At 32.2% G+C, this 17516-nt stretch overlaps 2 protein-coding genes across 2 annotated transcripts; one reads left to right on the top strand and one right to left on the bottom strand.

The window, feature by feature from the left end:
* Positions 1 to 9887: 9887 nt before the first annotated feature.
* On the top strand, positions 9888 to 10724 carry LOC107616917 (uncharacterized). The gene has a single exon (XM_016318793.3). The coding sequence runs from the start codon at positions 9958 to 9960 to the stop codon at positions 10720 to 10722; it is 765 nt and encodes a 254-aa protein (XP_016174279.1). The 5' UTR covers positions 9888 to 9957; the 3' UTR covers positions 10723 to 10724.
* A 2533-nt stretch (positions 10725 to 13257) lies between these two features.
* Positions 13258 to 16731, bottom strand: LOC107617713 (uncharacterized). Its single transcript, XM_016319553.3, has 10 exons — positions 16507 to 16731; positions 16283 to 16381; positions 16117 to 16182; positions 15909 to 16014; positions 15565 to 15607; positions 15332 to 15404; positions 14556 to 14643; positions 14363 to 14419; positions 14201 to 14279; positions 13258 to 13659 (listed from the first exon to the last, which is right to left on the bottom strand). Exons 2-10 carry the CDS (start codon positions 16351 to 16353, stop codon positions 13646 to 13648), a joined length of 597 nt encoding a protein of 198 aa, XP_016175039.1. The 5' UTR covers positions 16354 to 16381; positions 16507 to 16731; the 3' UTR covers positions 13258 to 13645.
* Positions 16732 to 17516: the final 785 nt, after the last annotated feature.

The following is a 17516-nucleotide window of genomic DNA, read 5'->3' as shown; positions in this document are numbered from 1 at the left end:
CATCACTTTCAAATTGATCATTTTATTTGAATATAATAATATATATCCGACCAAAAGTTAACATTGATAATCTATATATATCGCTTAGCTTGTTGGTACCTATATCCACTTCATCATGCATGTGTACAATAGTAGTAGTTGTCTGTTCTATTGTATATAATAAAAAAATAAAATCAGAAGAAATTAAAAAGAGAGAATATTGTGACACATGTATGTGATTCAGTCATTTATTAGGTGATGATCTGAAATTAACTTAAATATTAGGAATGCCTAATTAATTATTATTCATGAATCATGACGACATGCGTGTTGAAATAATGCTATTATATTTAATACCTGAAAAGCTCTATTACTTCACAAAAGAACAATGAACAATTCAGACTAAGTGTTGGTGATAAAAGACATACATTCTTATTTAAATTTGGTTAGAAATATAATTATTAATATATTTTTTTATTAATTTAAATTTTAAGATAAATAATTTTATAATATAATATTAAAAATTTTATGGTATCTAATAATTTTGAGTTTGATTATTTTTATTATTCTAAAGGAAAAATGTTTTAGCATACGGCCAAAAAAATTTTCTATGTGTGAGAAATACATTAAAATAAATATATACTCATTTATATGTTTATTATAAAATTTTCGTACGAATAATTTTTTAATAAGTTTTTTATTACTGTTCATATCCTATTCTAAAGCATCTGTCAAATCTAAAATAGAAAAAATTCAAAAGGCAGTTATCGAATAACCTACCTCCTAAAAAGTCAGACAGAATGTTACAAAATGATAACTCTCCTAAAAGAGTTATAACAAATTTTTATTATCTCTTACCTACTTTTAAAAGAGAGATCTCAACAATTCTTAGATAAAGAGGACGGTTATCTGACACCAGATTCGATGGTCCCAGAACGTTTGGACCATTAAATGGTCCCATAACAAAACATATTTTTTAAGTTTTTTTAATAACTGCTAAATAATCTTTTTTAATTTTAATTACAAATTAACCTCATATATTTTATTTAATTATAAAAATTATTTTTTATTATATAAATTATTATTTTATCATTCATCTATTATGTTTATTAACAATAAAAAACAAAAACAAAAAAAATGTTCTTTTAGGATTTTTTGTGCTTTGGTAGGGTTCTGTGAATCTGCTAGAGTTTTTTGTGATTCTTAAATTTTCTTCAATCAGTAAGTCATAAGCACAAATCATTGTGAGGATCTTCTTTTCTTTGATTCTTCTATCTTCTTCTACACAAATTCTACATGGCAGTAAGGGAGGTGCGTGGAACTCAAAATCCTAATTCTCCAGGAGAAGAAGTGGAAGAGATCGTGAACCTTGAAGTGAAAGATGTGAGGGAAGGGATTGAAACTTGTGCAAAAAGTTTGATAGGGAGATTAATGGCGGATAAGGAATTTAGTAGTGGTACAATGGAGGGTGCTTTTACTGCAATTTGGAATTATCTAGAGGGATTCCGAGTTAAATCACACGGAGAGAATATTTTTCAATTTTTTTTAATAAAAAAGCTGATGTTATCCGGGTGGAAAGGGGGTCTCCATGGTTGTTCAGACAATTTATGATACATTTAAAACGGTGGAGTCCTAATATGAAGGTGGAAGAAGAGGACTATACAAGAATTTCAGTATGGATTTAAATGTGGGGAATGCCATAATTTTGCAAAATCAGAACAACAGCGATGAGGATAGGGCAGAGATTGGGGGAGGTAGTGGAGGTGGATTCCTTCTTGATGAGAGGGAAGGGGGATAGGATTATGAAAGTGAGAGTCAACTTAGATGTAACGAGAACTCGTTGACAGTCAATTAAGGTATCAAGCCTTGACAAAATTGTGTTTGAAATCATGCTGAAGTACGAGAAAATTGGGATTTACTGTGGCTTCTGTGGACACATTGGACATGAAACTAGAAACTATGCTAATTATTTGGAGATCTCAGAAATAAACCAAGAAGTGGAAGAGAGATGGAATAAGGAGTTAAGGGCATATCAACTTGGCTAGAGAATTGATGAAACTAAGGAGAATGCATACCCTAATCATAGAAGAAAGGAAGTCAGGTCAATTCACCCAGATAGTAAGTCTACACCAGTGAGCCTATTGAAGAGTTTTTCTTAACTATCACTATCCAATCCAAAATATACTTCTTTCTCTCACAATAACATAGCCCCAAAAGAACACACAAATCCACCACCTATACACAATTCCTATAACACCACAAAGCAGAATCATAACATGAAAAATCTACCACTGCTATCTGGTACTGAAGCTAACCAGATCCTAGGAGAAATTGGGGGAGAGCTGAAAATAGGAGGAATATGAAGCTTTCAACTAGGAACCAATGATAAAAGTTTAGAAAGGTGCAAGAAGAAACAGAAAATCAAACAGCTAGCAAGAAGGATGGAGGTGAGGAATTCTATTGAACCAATCATTGGAGCAAAAAGGAGCTCTGAGCAAAGAGAAAAGGAGACAGACCATGAAGGAACTGGTTATGCAATTGAGGTTTCTGAAGGGCTACAGGGTGCCATTCCAAAAGCGGCACCCCAAGGGCCATGAAGATACTCATGTGGAATTGTCGGAGTTTGGGAAAACCCCTGACAGTTCACAACATCAAAGGGATTAAGAATTCCCATTCCACAGAGGTGTTGTTTTTGTGTGAAACTAAATAACAACCCTCTTATGTTGAAAGGCAGTTGAGAAATTGTGATTATCAGGAAATCTTCACTGTGAATCCTAATGGAACGGCTGATGGACTAGCGCTTGCATGGAAAGAGGGTGTAAAGGTGGAAGTGGTAAAAGCTGAGGAGTTTTTCATCCTTTTTTCCATAGAGGATCAAGAAAGACAGCTGATTTGGGAAGTCTTTGCAGTATATTTACACAGCTCTGATCACATTCGCAATAACCAATATGAGGTGCTGCTAAATCTTATGGAGAATAGGGGAGAACGACACTTAATAATTGGTGATTTCAATGCAATTTTGTCTAATCAAGAAAAACAGGGAGAAAGGGATAAATAAGCTCAATCAATCCAATCTTTTCAAGACTTTATCAACAGAGGACAATTGATAGATATGGGTTTTAATGGTGATAAGTTTACCTGGTAGAACCGAAGTTGCCAAGATAGTGCTATTCGAGAAAGGCTAGACCGAGGACTCCTATCTCCTAAACTAAGAGAGGAGTATCCTTGGGCCAATGTTACTCACTTAGAAGACACAAGATCAGACCACAGACCGCTCCTGACGTGCACTAACCAGACAACACATAAGGGCAAGAGGCGCTTCAGATTTCAAGAGAGATGGTGTGGAATGGCAAAGGTTGATAAAATTGTATCTGATGCATGGCTGACTTCTTTTCCAGGTTCATCAATGTACCAACTGTTTCAGAAATTAAAGAAGTGCAGACATGAACTGGTTAAATGGCAATCAACTGGAACAAGTAACTCTAAAAAGAAGATAGATGAGCTGAAAGCACTATTATTAGTGGCCAAGGCAGACCCAACAACAGCAGACAAAGAACAGATTCTATTATTAGAAGATGAACTAGTTGCCGCCCACATTAGTGAGGAATGCTACTGGAAAGAAAAATCAAGAGTGAGCTGGCTAAAATGGGGAGATCAAAATACCAAGTTCTTTCATGCAAAAAACCAGTCCATAAACAGAAGAAACAAGATATGGAAATTAGAGGATGAAGAGAAAAATTGGTGCACCACACCCGAGGCAATTGGCAACAGGGCACAGAGGTTTTTATTGATCTATTTGAAAGTAATAACCCAGAAAATCCCTCTCAATTTTTCACCGAACTTAGAGTCAAAGTTTCTTCTGAAATGAATAGGAGTCTGACTAAACCAGTCTCAGATGATGAAATTAAAAGGGCTACATTTTTCATTAATGCAGAAGCCGCCCCAGGAGACGACGGATTCACCACAAAATTTTATCAGTTCTATTGGGGCAGGATTATAGGGGATGTATGCAAGGCTGTGAGAAGTTTTTTTAGTGGCAGCAGCATTCTAAAGGGATTTAACCACACCCAAATTTGTTTGATACCTAAAGTGACTCAAGCTACTTCTATGAATCAAATTTAGCCAATTAGTCTCAGCACAGTCTTCTACAAAATTATCTCGAAAGTTCTAGTTCATCGACTTCAACCTTTTATGAGTATGTTAATAAGTGGCAATCAGAGTGCTTTTATTCGGGGAAGACTCATTAGCGACAACATTCTTATGGCTCATGAATGCATGCATTTTTTTAAGAATAAAACACATGGGGGAAACGACATGGCGATAAAGGTTGATATGAGTAAGGCATATGATAGGGTAGAATGGAGTTTTGTGTGGTTTATTATGAAGAAGTTGGGTTTTTGCTCAAAGTGGATTGAATGGATGAAGGCTTGTGTCTCTACTATATCCTATTCTGTTATTGTGGATGGTACAATAACTGGTTTTTTCAAACCAAGTAGGGGTCTCAGACAAGGAGACCCCCTCTCACCATATCTATTTCTTTTTTGCACAGAGGATCTATCCTATCTGCTCCACAAAGGAGAACAGAACAACCTCTTTCAAGGACTGCGATTGAACAGTAGATGTCCGACTATTCATCATCTCCTATTTGCCGACGATTCACTCTTATTTTGTAAAGCTACCCAATACAACTGCTCTAATCTGTCCCAAATTCTCCAACTATATGGTAGACTAAGTGGACAACAAATTAATTTCTCCAAATCTGCTGTGTTTTTCAGCAAAAATACCCCTTTACCCATCAGAACTGAACTTGCAGCATCTTTGGAAGTCCCAAATATTGGGACACGGGATAAATATTTGGGGCTACCCTCCATAGTACACAGATCCAAAAAAGAAACATTTGCTTTTATAAAAGAGAAGGTGGCGAAGAAGCTCTCGCATTGGAAGAAATCATTTCTATCTGCTAGTGGAAGGGAGGTGTTGATCAAAGCAGTGGGTTCAGCTATACCAATTTATACTCTGGGCTGTTTCAAACTCCCAGATACCCTCTTTGATGAACTGCACCGAATGATGATGCAACTTTGGTGGGGACAGAAACAGAATGAAAAGAAGATGCAATGGATCAGTTGGGACACTATGACCAGAGAAAAGAATTTCGGGGGTATGAAGTTTAAGGACCTAAAGACATTCAATCTAGCCATGTTAGCTAAACAATGATGGAGGCTGATGACTAAACTACATTCTCTTTTCTACAAAATCTTCAAGAATAAGTACTTCAGATACAGTTCCTATCTAGAAGCCAAACCAGGAAATCGACCATCCTGGGCTTGGCAGAGTCTTTTGGAAGGAAGGAAAGTTTTGGAGAAAGGAGTTAAGTGCAAAGTTTCAATTCAGGGATCTGTCAGAATCAGAGAAGACCCATGGTTTGGGGACTAACCACCATTTCGCATTGCGGTTAATGAATGCAGAGATGAATCGCTTACCTAGGTTAGACAGCTAATCACAGCCGAGGGAGAATGGAATCAACAACTCCTTATGGAAGCCTTCCCACTAGACACAGCTCAGCAAATTCAACAAATTCCTATCACAGAAGAGGAAAACTCGATTATATGGTGCAATAACAACTAAGAGGAGTACTCGGTAAAATCTGGGTATAGTATAGCATACCAATTCTTTCACCCTCCAGGGAATTCACTCCATCCCCGATATGCAGACTCAGAAATGTGGAAGACCTTATGGAAAATGAGAGTAACACCAAAGGTCAAATTATTTGCTTGGAGATTAGCCCATGAAGGCATTGCAGTTAAAGCAAAATTGAACGAGAAATTACCACAAGTTAGCAGCCTTTGTCCCCGCTGTCAATCGGCGCCGGAGACACCGATGCATGCCATTGTCTTCTGCCCAGAAGTTCTTCAAATTTGGAACAGCTCTCCAGTAGCTAGCACTATTCTCTGCGACCCTAACCTAAAAGCTTGGGATTGGTGGAGTCAATTCATGGAAGCTGAAAAATCCAAACCCAATTTCAGAATCAGAAGTGCTCAAGTGGCTTACCTTCTATGACAGATTTGGTTGGCGCGGAACACTTTAGTCTTCGAGGACCAATGCCAAGAACCTGGAAAAATTCTGTCTCAGGCGATATTGTTGGAGGAGGAATACCGGCGACATCATTTTCTCAAACCACCTTCTCTATGAACATAGTAACTAGCGCTTTAGAACTTCTTTCTTTTCTTCTTAATTATTTTCTTTCTCTCTTTTACCCATTAGATAATTTTTATTTAACATCTCGATTGAAAAATTCCTTTGTCTTGACATAATGTACTCCAAGAGAATATAATGTACTCCAGGTATAAAGTTCTTTTATGCAATAAAAAATATATCTTTGAAAATAAAAAAATAAAAAATAAAAACAATAATGAATTAGATCTTCTATTGATCATAATAATTTTTTGGCAATCCCAATATTAAAAGTTTATCTTTGATATGTTACATTTGTCGAGGATTGTGAAATATCAATTGAACTTCAGGTTATCACAAAACAATCGATTAAATAGCGTTTGAAGCTGGGCTTGTGAATGGGAAGAACAAGATGATAGATCGGGGGATTCAAGATGCTTATATTCAAGCTATTTGGCGAGCAAATAATTTCATCTATATTGAGAGTCAATATTTCATAGGAAGTGAATTGATTGGAGTCGTGCTGTGAATGACATGGAACAAAAGGACACTGTTTATGAGACATTGAATCTGATCCCAATTGAGGTTTCACTTAAAATTGTTAGCAAGATTAAAAAGGGTGACAAATTTGTTGTGTACGTTGTGATTCCGATGTGGCCGGAGGGTCACCCAAATGACAGAAGGAGAACCGTTCACCCAAATCACAACCCTCAACGGATGTAATGGATCAAAGATAAACTTTTAATCGATTGGAATTGCTAAAAAATTATTATGATCAATGAAAGATCTAATTCGTTATTATTTTTGTTTTTAATTGTTAATAAACATAATAGATGAATGATAAAAATAATAATTTATAAAATAAAAAATAATTTTTATAATTAAATAAAATATATGGGGTTAATTTGTAATTAAAATTAGAAAAAGACTATTTAGCTGTTATTAAAAACACTTAAAAAATATGTTTTGTTATGGGACCATTTAATGGTCCAAACTTTCTGGGACCATCGAATCCGATGTCCGGTTGTTATCTGCCACCAATAATAAGACTACTCCAACTATAATTATTGACTCATCACCTATAAATACACTAACACCCCTTTAAGTATACTTAAGATCTAATTTACTAAAAAATCTGTTTAAAGTCCTTGCTAATTTAAGTATTGGAGTTACCATCCCTCATCTCTTCACGAAAAATTCGAACAGATGGTATTTTGGTACCAAATAATCAGGGGCGGAGCCAGGTACAAGGAAAAGGGGGCAATGGCCCCTTCTAATTTTAATTTTTTACATGTAAATTATATGTAAATTTCAGTTTAGCCCCTCCTTAAAATTTTATTTTAGTCTTATTTTATTGTGTAAATATTTTTTGCCCCCTTTAATATTTTATCTAGTTCCACCCCTGCAAATAATCGCACGCTGCACACAAAAAAATTTGAACCTCACGTTCAGACCCAAATATAATCCAATTTCAGATAACACTCAAAACAATTACTATTCTCGAAATCTATAGTTTACTATTAAAAAAGCATATATTTAAGAATTTAAAGCGCTATGATATATATAATTTAAGAAATGTCTAACGAGGTTCAATAATATACATGTATTTCGGATCAAAACCTACCTACAATAGTGCAACAACTTGCCAACTAAGTACCGTCTCATAATTTATATATTACGAACAAAAACAAAACAAAATAAAAACCGTGCCTAAATGATGAACAGGAAAATAACCGAAAATAAAATCTTAGCCACTTGTCCACACTTTGCACAAATTAAACTATTAAAGAACATAAGAAAAAGCAATGTAATCAGAGGTACTTAGTTTTGTTGTGCTTGTCTACTGTGTATCCACCATCATATATGTCCATGCTGATAAGAGAATCCATAGACATAAATGTTACCTATATGAATGTGATTATTAATAAACGATACATGTTGTTTAATGAATCCAATATAGGTTGGTCGAGTAGTGAACTAATTCATTCCGTTTAAATAAATGCTGAGAATTTGAATTTTATTTTATGCATACAGTAATTTATTGGTCTGTTAAATTAAAAAATATCGTGTGTAACAAAAAATGTTATTTAATGAATGATATTTTTAATTTTCTCTTATTAAAAATATTTTTAAAGTTAGTTAATAAAAAATGACAAAATTAATTTCTGTTTTTTATAATGTTAGATAAATTGACCTCTAAGAAAATAAAATGATAAACTGGTCTCTTTAATTATTTTTAGTATTTTAGATAATTTAATTTCAAATATTCTATTTTAAAAAAAAAAATGAAGAAACGAGTTTTTGATTTTTATTAATCTATTATTTTATTTTATTAAGATGTGCTTATCTTATATTTATGTTTTGGAAACTTTAATTTTATGGGATATACATAGTTTTTTTTATTTAAATACAAAATTTCATTATTTACATAATTAAATATGTAAATAAAAAAGTTTCATCATTTAAAGGGACGAATCTCATAAGCAAAAAAGATTTTTGGTTGTAAATTTTTACATTTAAAGAGAGAAGTGATCCTAAAGCTTATTTCAAATGAAAAAAAAAAAGTAGAATTGATTTTTATAAATTACATCTTTAAGAGAAAAAAAAATTTCTATAGATACAAGCCAGCTTTTTTGATGATGTTCATATATGGTGAATTAGGAAGATTTAGAAGGCGGTACAAAAAAAGTCTAATTTATAGTTAGAAGAAGATGAAGAAAATTATAAAAAATCAATTTGTGCCATCATCATATCACAGGAGGAATCGGTTTGTGTCATTATCATACCACAACGAATTTTTAAAAAATTTTCGTATGTTGCAATAAGGTTCACAATTAATGATGAAATACTACACGAAATTTCTATATTTGATGGATAATAAGACTAATATTAAAAGGAGTTCTAAAGTTCTTATGAGAGAATTTTTGTTTGGATTAAACAAAGAACTTGCAGATAAAATCTAACGTTACCATTTTAGAATAGTGAAAAATTTTCTGATTTCAAAAAGAATATAATAGATCAGACATAAGAAGATAATTTTTTTTACACCTATCTTTAATTTTTTTTCAAAATCAAAAGTGAAAGAATTTGTTGAGTATGTTATAGATAGAAATATGTTCTTAGAGGATCCAAAAGTATAGAATTTGTCAATTGGTTGGGTTCTTAAAATGTGAGCAATTTAAAAAAAGATCAAAGAGAAAAGAAACTGGAGAAGAGAGTGAGCGTTTGTCTTGTCACATTTAAAGATAATAATTTTGTCACGTTCAAAGATAAGGAGAAAAATAATAGTCTTGTCTTGAACATCAAGAAGTCAAAAAATTTGTCTAAAAAAGTTCAATAGTATTTTTTCAAATCCAGCACAAATTAATTATTAATTTTCAAATTTATTAGGCCTTTATTTTAGTTTGTTTTATTATTAGAATTTTTTAGAAAATTTGATTTATTTTTTATTTGTTTAGTAGTATTTTTAAAAATTTTAAATTTACGTCAAATATAATATAATCTAATAAAATTAACTACAATTTAAATTAATTATTATATCTTTAGGATTTTAAATTTAAATCAAATTTGATCTAATACAATAAGATTAAATTTGATTTAAATTAGTTATCTTATCTTTACAAAAATTTAAATTAAATTATATTATCTTATCTTTTCTTTGAGCCAATTTGTTAGGAATCTATATAAATACAGCCCTTGTGAGATAATTTTTAGAACTTTTGATAAATAAATTTTTTAGTTAATTTGTTTCACTTGTTGGAGGAGCTGAATTAGCGAGCGGGGAAAGCACGATCGGAATTTTGAACGATGTCTGCTGCCGTGTGCGGAATCAAGAGATCTTTCTTCGACGAACTTGCCTCTTCGCCGGCACTCTCCAAGAAGCTACGTTACTCATCATCATCAATTCGATTTGCTCCTCCTTCTCTCATTGATCGCCTTCGAACTTTTTTCCCTCACATGGATGAGGTGGTTCTAGAGAGAGCACTTGAGGAATGTGGCAATGGCAATGATCTAGATGCTGCCATCAAGAGGCTGAACGAGCTTTGCTTGGGGACTACCGATGCTGAAGAACCACAAGTTGAAGTTAACGAGGATACAGATGATGGACGTGCTGCTGCTTCTGCATCGGATAACTTGCCGCCAGTGGACAACCTTCCTAAAGATGGTGCAGAATGGGTTGACTTTTTCGTAAGAGGAATGATGGTTGCTACCAGTGTTGATGATGCTAGAGCTCGAGCTGCTACAATGTTGGAAGCGCTGGAGAAATCAATAAGTGGCCGTGTACGTGCTGAAGCAACAAATGTTCAGAAGGAGAATTTGTTGCTAAAGGAGCAAATTCAGGTGCTGATTAAGGAAAGGAATTCTTTCAAAAATGCATTTAGAATCCAACATGAGCGATTTTCTGACTATGACCAAAAGAACCAAGAGTTGCAGCAGTTGAAGCAGTTAGCTTCTCAATACCAACAACAGATCAGAACTCTTGAAGTGAACAACTATGCTTTGGCAATGCATTTGAAGCAAGCTCAACAGAGCAACCCCTTTCCAGGACATTTCCCTCCCGATGTCTTCTAATTGCACAATGTAAATATTAGGAATATGTAATAATAAAGCCATGTAAATATATCAGGAATATGTCATTATTAGTTTCCGTCATTATCAGTTTCTGAGGGCGAAGATAGCAATTGCATTCCATATGATCTTGTTGGCACTGAGCAAGAAGCATGTTTTTTATAGATGAAACGTGGTGTTTGACTGTTGAGCATTGCTGCCATTGCACATATGTTATACTTATTTGTGTAACGTTTCATGTGTTCACTTACATTTACTTCAATTCTTAGAGCAAGTTTAAATTAAAAAACTCCATCTCATTATTGTGGCACACCAGATGAAAAACAAGAATCTGGTCACGCATGTTTCAGAATTGACCGACTCAATTAATTTTTTTTTTTATCAAAGATAGGAGACTCGGACTCGCAACTTCTTAATTGAGTATGGAGAGACTATGTTATTTGAGTTATAACTCATTGACGATCGACTCAATTAATTAATTAATTAGAATCAATTTATTGTATGCATCTCATCATGATAGGTTAAGGTACATGTAAAATAAGTGATTATATCTGTTATATTGCTACAAAATTTAAAATTAGCAACTAGCTACTTCTGGAAAACTCCACTTGTAAAATAAAGCTATTGATGAAAGTTGAAATCTCCACCTTTGATTTAAAGAACCGCCTTGTGAAAGAGAACTCACACAAGTGATTTAAAAAAAAAAAAATCAAAGTGCACCTCAGAAAAGACATAGGGATAAGTTCAACATACTTTTAATATATTTTATTATTTGTCTTGTATTTATATTAATCAATTTTTTTTAAACTAAAATTCCTGACCTCCTTTTATTATTATTATTATTATTATTATTATTATTATTATTATTATAACTTAACTCTGATACTCTTAATTATAATAAGCACTTATTAAACATGTGGAGACATGCTAGCTATAGTTATAGTTTTTCAAATCGTACATATTAATTAAATTTTTAATAATAGAGTTCGAATATTATAATAGAAACCTTGCTTAAAGATATGGAGGTATACTTGTCTTTATTCGTGGATTAATTGATATCAAACTTGTTTAAATTGAAAAATATAATCATTCGGATACAAGCTGATTTTGGGATTCATTAAGGATCGAACTCTTGACCTTTTAAATGTAAAACTTTAATACCATATCATGAAACCATTCATCCCAAAAACATAACCTGACAGGACAATATAACACTAATGATCATATCTCTAATACTTCCTAAACCTCGATTGTACACATTGTACGCTTAAACCATTGGCTCCCTATACTTATTCATAATATAATACTAGGTATGTATATGTCTGTAAAAATTTATTGAAAAAATAACATAATTTTAATTTTCTGAAATTTAGGTAACATATTTTTAAGAGGAAAAGTCTAGGGGGCTAGCAACATTTGTATTTTTTAGTCAGCACTTAACCATCAAAACAAAAGTTAGTGATCTCCCACCATTAAATGTAATCTCACACCATTAAAAATATTATTGATGGCTAATTGATGGTTACAAAACACTAAAATTGCTGCCCCCTAGCATTCCTCTTTTTAAGAAATAAAAAATTTGTTTAAATACATGGAATAATACTATTTTCTTTTTTTACAAAAATAAACTATGTATTCTTATTTTTTGTACATAAAGGACAATATATGATGTTTGAACCTATGATGCATATCATCATATTTTTTTATATGTAAAATTGTGGGAGACGATGTTCTTACTTTCCAACTACCACTAAATAATAGTAATAAAATAAAATAAAATAAAAAATAAACTTGTGTTGATCTTAACCTTATTAGGAATTGAGTTATTTATCATTCATCTAACAAAGCTTGCTAGCTAGTTGTCCCCATTTTTCTTCTCATTTGGCTTCATCGGAGTGATCCAAATTATTGTTAGTGTTAAATATTAATGTATAGTGCAATGGTTTCATATTGATCAGAAAAGGCCAAATCCACATCCTAATTGATAAGAAGTTTTGGTTTTAAAAAAAAAAAGACTGGAAAGAAACTTACTTTATGAATTCAATTTGTTTGATAGTTCTTTGACAGTGAGTTGTGCATGCTTTTCCAGTCAACATGCACCAGTTCTGCTATGAAAGCTTTTAGTGGTTTTTTATTTTTAGTTGTTGGCTTCCATTAAGGACTTTTTTTTTCCTTTAAATAAAAGGTAATAAAATAAAATTTACTCTTAAAAAATATTTAGATAGGATGAGAGTCAAACATTAAATCCCAAAATAAAAAGGTTCCAAGGTATTATTTAATACAAGGATATATAAACTCATAAAAACAAGTTTTGGTATAAGATATTAGAGATATATATAATGCATTTAATATCATTTAAATTTAAATTTAATTGAAGTTTAAAATTTTAGTTGATTTATTTAGATTTAGAATTAAGTTTTTTTCTTTTTATAGACAACAGAGGATAAAACCCAGAAAAAAAAACTAAATAGAAATTATTCTAGAAAATATAATTCCAATAAAATCTGCATGAAAACTTAAAGAAATACCCGAGAGAATAGAAAAGAAAAAAATGAAGCTTATACAGTTTGTCTCAACATTGCACAACGTGATGAAGCTTATACGCTATCTCCATTTTCTCATACAATTTGTAAAGCTTAGACCAGTGAATTTCAACTTTACAGTTTCTAATCGTCTGCAACTGATTTAACTGAGAAAATGAGAGTATGTGAGACATTCCAAGGTTTAACTTACATATATTAGCAAAAAAATTGATAAAGTATAACTATGAAGCTACACTAGAAAAATTTCATCAAACAACTTAACAGTTCCTTCAAATTCATGTCAAGCTTCATCTTGATTCCATGCCACTGGAAAAGGATGAAAACTGTAGCAGGATCTAACATGAGTTACTAGTATATAGAACTTTGCCAGTTTTGTCACTCCATCATATTCTTGGTGCTGTATTAAGAACCATAGTTCAGTTGGTTTAGTACCAAATATGAAAATAAATAAGAAAAAAAGATTTGACTGTGTTCAAAAGTTAGGGAAAAAGCAAAAGCAAAAATTAAAACATAAAACAATCATGTCCTGTTAAAAAAAAGAGAAGAATGATTATTCACTGGTGTTTCTAATAACAATTCAATTGCTTCAAGACCTGATGAAATCTGAATATTAACTACTAAAGATTAATAAACATATAAGAGAGGCAGAGAGCTAATGATCTGAACTAATTTACGGAACAAAAAGCCAATATGTGTTTGTAAATTTCATCAACAAACAAGGATGTTATTTTAGAAACAAAACAGATTTGGAATACAAGCTAAACAAGGAACTTTGCTTATCTTTTGTTTATTACTTTGTTAAAGTTAGTCCACAAAACAAAGCCTAAGCTAAAAGAATAGATGACGGTATACATATTCTTTCAAGTTAGACGTTAACCCTTCGCGACAGACAATGAAACAAATTATACTGTGCTGTATATAAAATTTAGATTATTTACCTCCACCCATAGTTGCTTCAGGTAAGCGCTCAATCGAGTACTGGCGTTTCGTGATGTACATTATTGGCACTCCGGGAATCTGCAATAGAGAAACCAACTTCATTGATCACATAATTGCATTCAGAAACAACATAAGCAAAGCAAAATGCTTAATGACTTTACCTTCCGGATCCTCCTCTTCAAGTCCCGATCACAAGTTGCAACAATGTAGCACTTATTCTGCTTACAAGAAAATGGTTTTTGTAAATAAATTGGGAGGAAAAAAATAAATAGTTATTTGCAATCAATTACTTAAAAATAATTCTGAAACAACATTTTTAACATATACTTAAAAATAATTAAAAATGAACCACACCCGAGTAACTCTATCAACAATACAGTCATCAGCATATGTCCCTTTATGAGTACAGAGTATTCTCTCAAATCGAGGATCCTTTGCAATCCTGTCATGTACAAAAATAAAAACTTACACACTAAGACGATACTATAATAATAATTTATCACCAAAAAGAAAATGAAAGAAAAGTAAAACTATACTTTAGACCTAGTAAAGATTTGTATTCAAACACATTATACCTTAAACTCTAATCTTTTGAGGACTCATTAAGGTGTCAGAATGTACATCTTCCAAGTAGGTTTACTAAGAAAAAAATAATGTTGTTTCTTTCTTATCTAAATCGAAGAAATGGCCTATAAAAGAAATATGATCCATAGTAGCATAAGCAAGCAAGCAAGCTAGTGGCCCAGAACTACAATGTTTCAAAGGAAAAAGTTCACTGAGTCTTATGATTTCTTTACCCGCAACTCTCATCGTTTTAAGAGATGTTTCAAGCAGTGTGATTTAATATATTTCAATCAGAGCCTCAATATGCCTCTTTCAATTTTAAAAGAAAAATTGATAAATGAATAAAATTTCATGGGGTATCTCTACTTTTCTTTTGAAAAGTTAGGTATTTCAGAGGAGCAATGGTTTGTTTCTTTGTAAACCGAAGTTTTAATAAAGCACATGGTGATGATGAAGGCTTGCAGAAACAGAGACAGCCTTTTTTTTTTGTTGGATCACAACTTCACAAGCATGTGAAGATATAGGCCACATAACCAACAATACAAGGCACAACATAAACCATCTACCTCAGAGCGACACGATATTTCTGCCCTAACTTTTCAAGCTCTGCCATCACACAATCTGTGATGCAAGGGGTGCCTGAAAATTCAAAATACCAATAGAGAAAGGGTTAGAAGATAACATGGGATTGAGATTAATATGTTCACTACCCAATAGTGAAAAAGAAAAACAATTTTATAATCATGGCAAAGCTATCACAGCATGAACTTAGATAAGTAACCAATGTCTTCTAACTCACATTTTGCATATAAACACTTCAGCATTTCCTTCTCCAGATCCAACTGCATAAACAATGCCAAAGATTTGTGAGGACCAACTAGGAAACTTCACATGAAAATTATACAGTTGATAGTAGTTGGTTTTAAATCCCTCACATGTTAACAACATTACATGTAGAATCATATGACTATCATCATCAACACATTGAACTTCATTCGAACAAAATAAAAAATAAAAAATAAAAAATAAAAAATTCTAAGTAAAGCAAAAATGAGAACAGAATCATATGACTATCATCATCAACACATTCAACTTTATTCGAACAAAAAATAAAATAAAAAATTCTGAGTAATGCACACTGACTTTATTCTGGATGGAGAAATTGATGAAGTTGGTATCGATTAAAACACGGTAAGGGGGTCCCAATGCAGTATTGTATTCAAAGAAAAGTGCCGAAGAATAGCGCGGCCTAAATGAAGTAAATTCAGATAATTGTTATTGAAAACAGAAGTCAAAATAGATCAATACAATTGAAAAAGGAAAGAACTAACTGACAGTCATGAAGCCTTACACGTTTCTGGGTAGCTTTTCCTTGTCATGATCCTTCTTTCTTGGGTCCAAAACCTCCTGCTTGTAGCTGAATTCCAATATTGATATATGAATTAAAACAAACGACTTAAAATAAAGCTAAACCAAACATACAAGGAAATTTAGAAAAAGAAACTAGAAAAACTCACTTTTTGATAGCTTTGGTGGTAATAACCTTCTTCCTCACAGCAAATTTTGGTCCTTTTTTAGCTTTACCCATCTTGTGTCTATAGGGATTATGCAAAAACCTAGCAAATCATAGAATTCCTAGCTGCTTTAAGTATATGGCATTATATATTCAACTTCTGAGGTGAACTATTACAATAATATACATGAAGCAAAACATCAAACAGATGGAGTGCAACTTTCATACCACTTTACATGAACAGAAAGAACCACCACGAAGACTCCTCCACAAGGACTGACTGAAGCTGCCGTCGCCGTCACTAGAGATTGCCAATCGCGCTCCAACTTGTCCCTGGATCGGTGGTCTCTCAAGACGCCATCTGCTCTCGAAACGGCTGAGATGAACGGCGGTCTCTGCCTTTTTTTTTTTTTGTTTGGGGGGGGGTCTTGGGCCGTCTCTGCCTTCAACTGAAGCTTTATCAACCTCAGAAGCTGAACCAACTGTTTCTCTCTTGGGCCTAAAATTGGGCCAGAAATCTTTTTTGGAACTTTGTTAGAAGGAGATCTTATTGGTATCTTTAAGGCCTTGGAACATGTACACACTTCGGCCCGTTTCAATTTTTTGTTATTTTTGGATCACAATAAAATCATATTTAAATTGAATAAAATTGAGTCTAAATAAAGTTTAAAAACTAAAATATTAAATATGTTAAGTTTGTATAACAACCCAAAAAGAGTTTTAAAAATTAAAAAAAAAAATCTCAATATTAGTTCATCATATTTAAAAAATCAAGTATACCCATTAAAGATTCACATAGTTAGAAAAGCAACACATTAAATATTATAATTAAAATAAATGAATACATACTAATAAGAATCAATTTTCGTCATTTAACTATAATTCAAATAGATCTAATGAAGATCAGATCTTAATCTAAATTGATTAGATTCGAATTGGATTGTTGGGTCAAACTATAAACATTTCTATTAATCCTTATCACTCATAATACAATATAAGTGGAAGGTAGTTATATTCTTAAAAAAGAAATTAAATTTAATATTATTTACTAAAATATATTTATTATAATAATTATTTTTATTATTATTAAATACATTTAGTAAATAAAAAAAGTTACCACACTAATGCATTACAATAAATAATTTTTTTTATTTTTAATTTGAAGCAACAATTCATGTTAAGTTATTATATAATATAAGAGAGTTATTATGATTAATTAATTAAGAGTATCAATGTTT

Source organism: Arachis ipaensis, chromosome B9 (genome assembly GCF_059453495.1).
Source record: "Arachis ipaensis isolate K30076 ecotype BB chromosome B9, ASM5945349v1, whole genome shotgun sequence".
NCBI lineage: Eukaryota > Viridiplantae > Streptophyta > Magnoliopsida > Fabales > Fabaceae > Arachis > Arachis ipaensis.
This window is presented reverse-complemented; position numbering and strand designations above follow the sequence as displayed.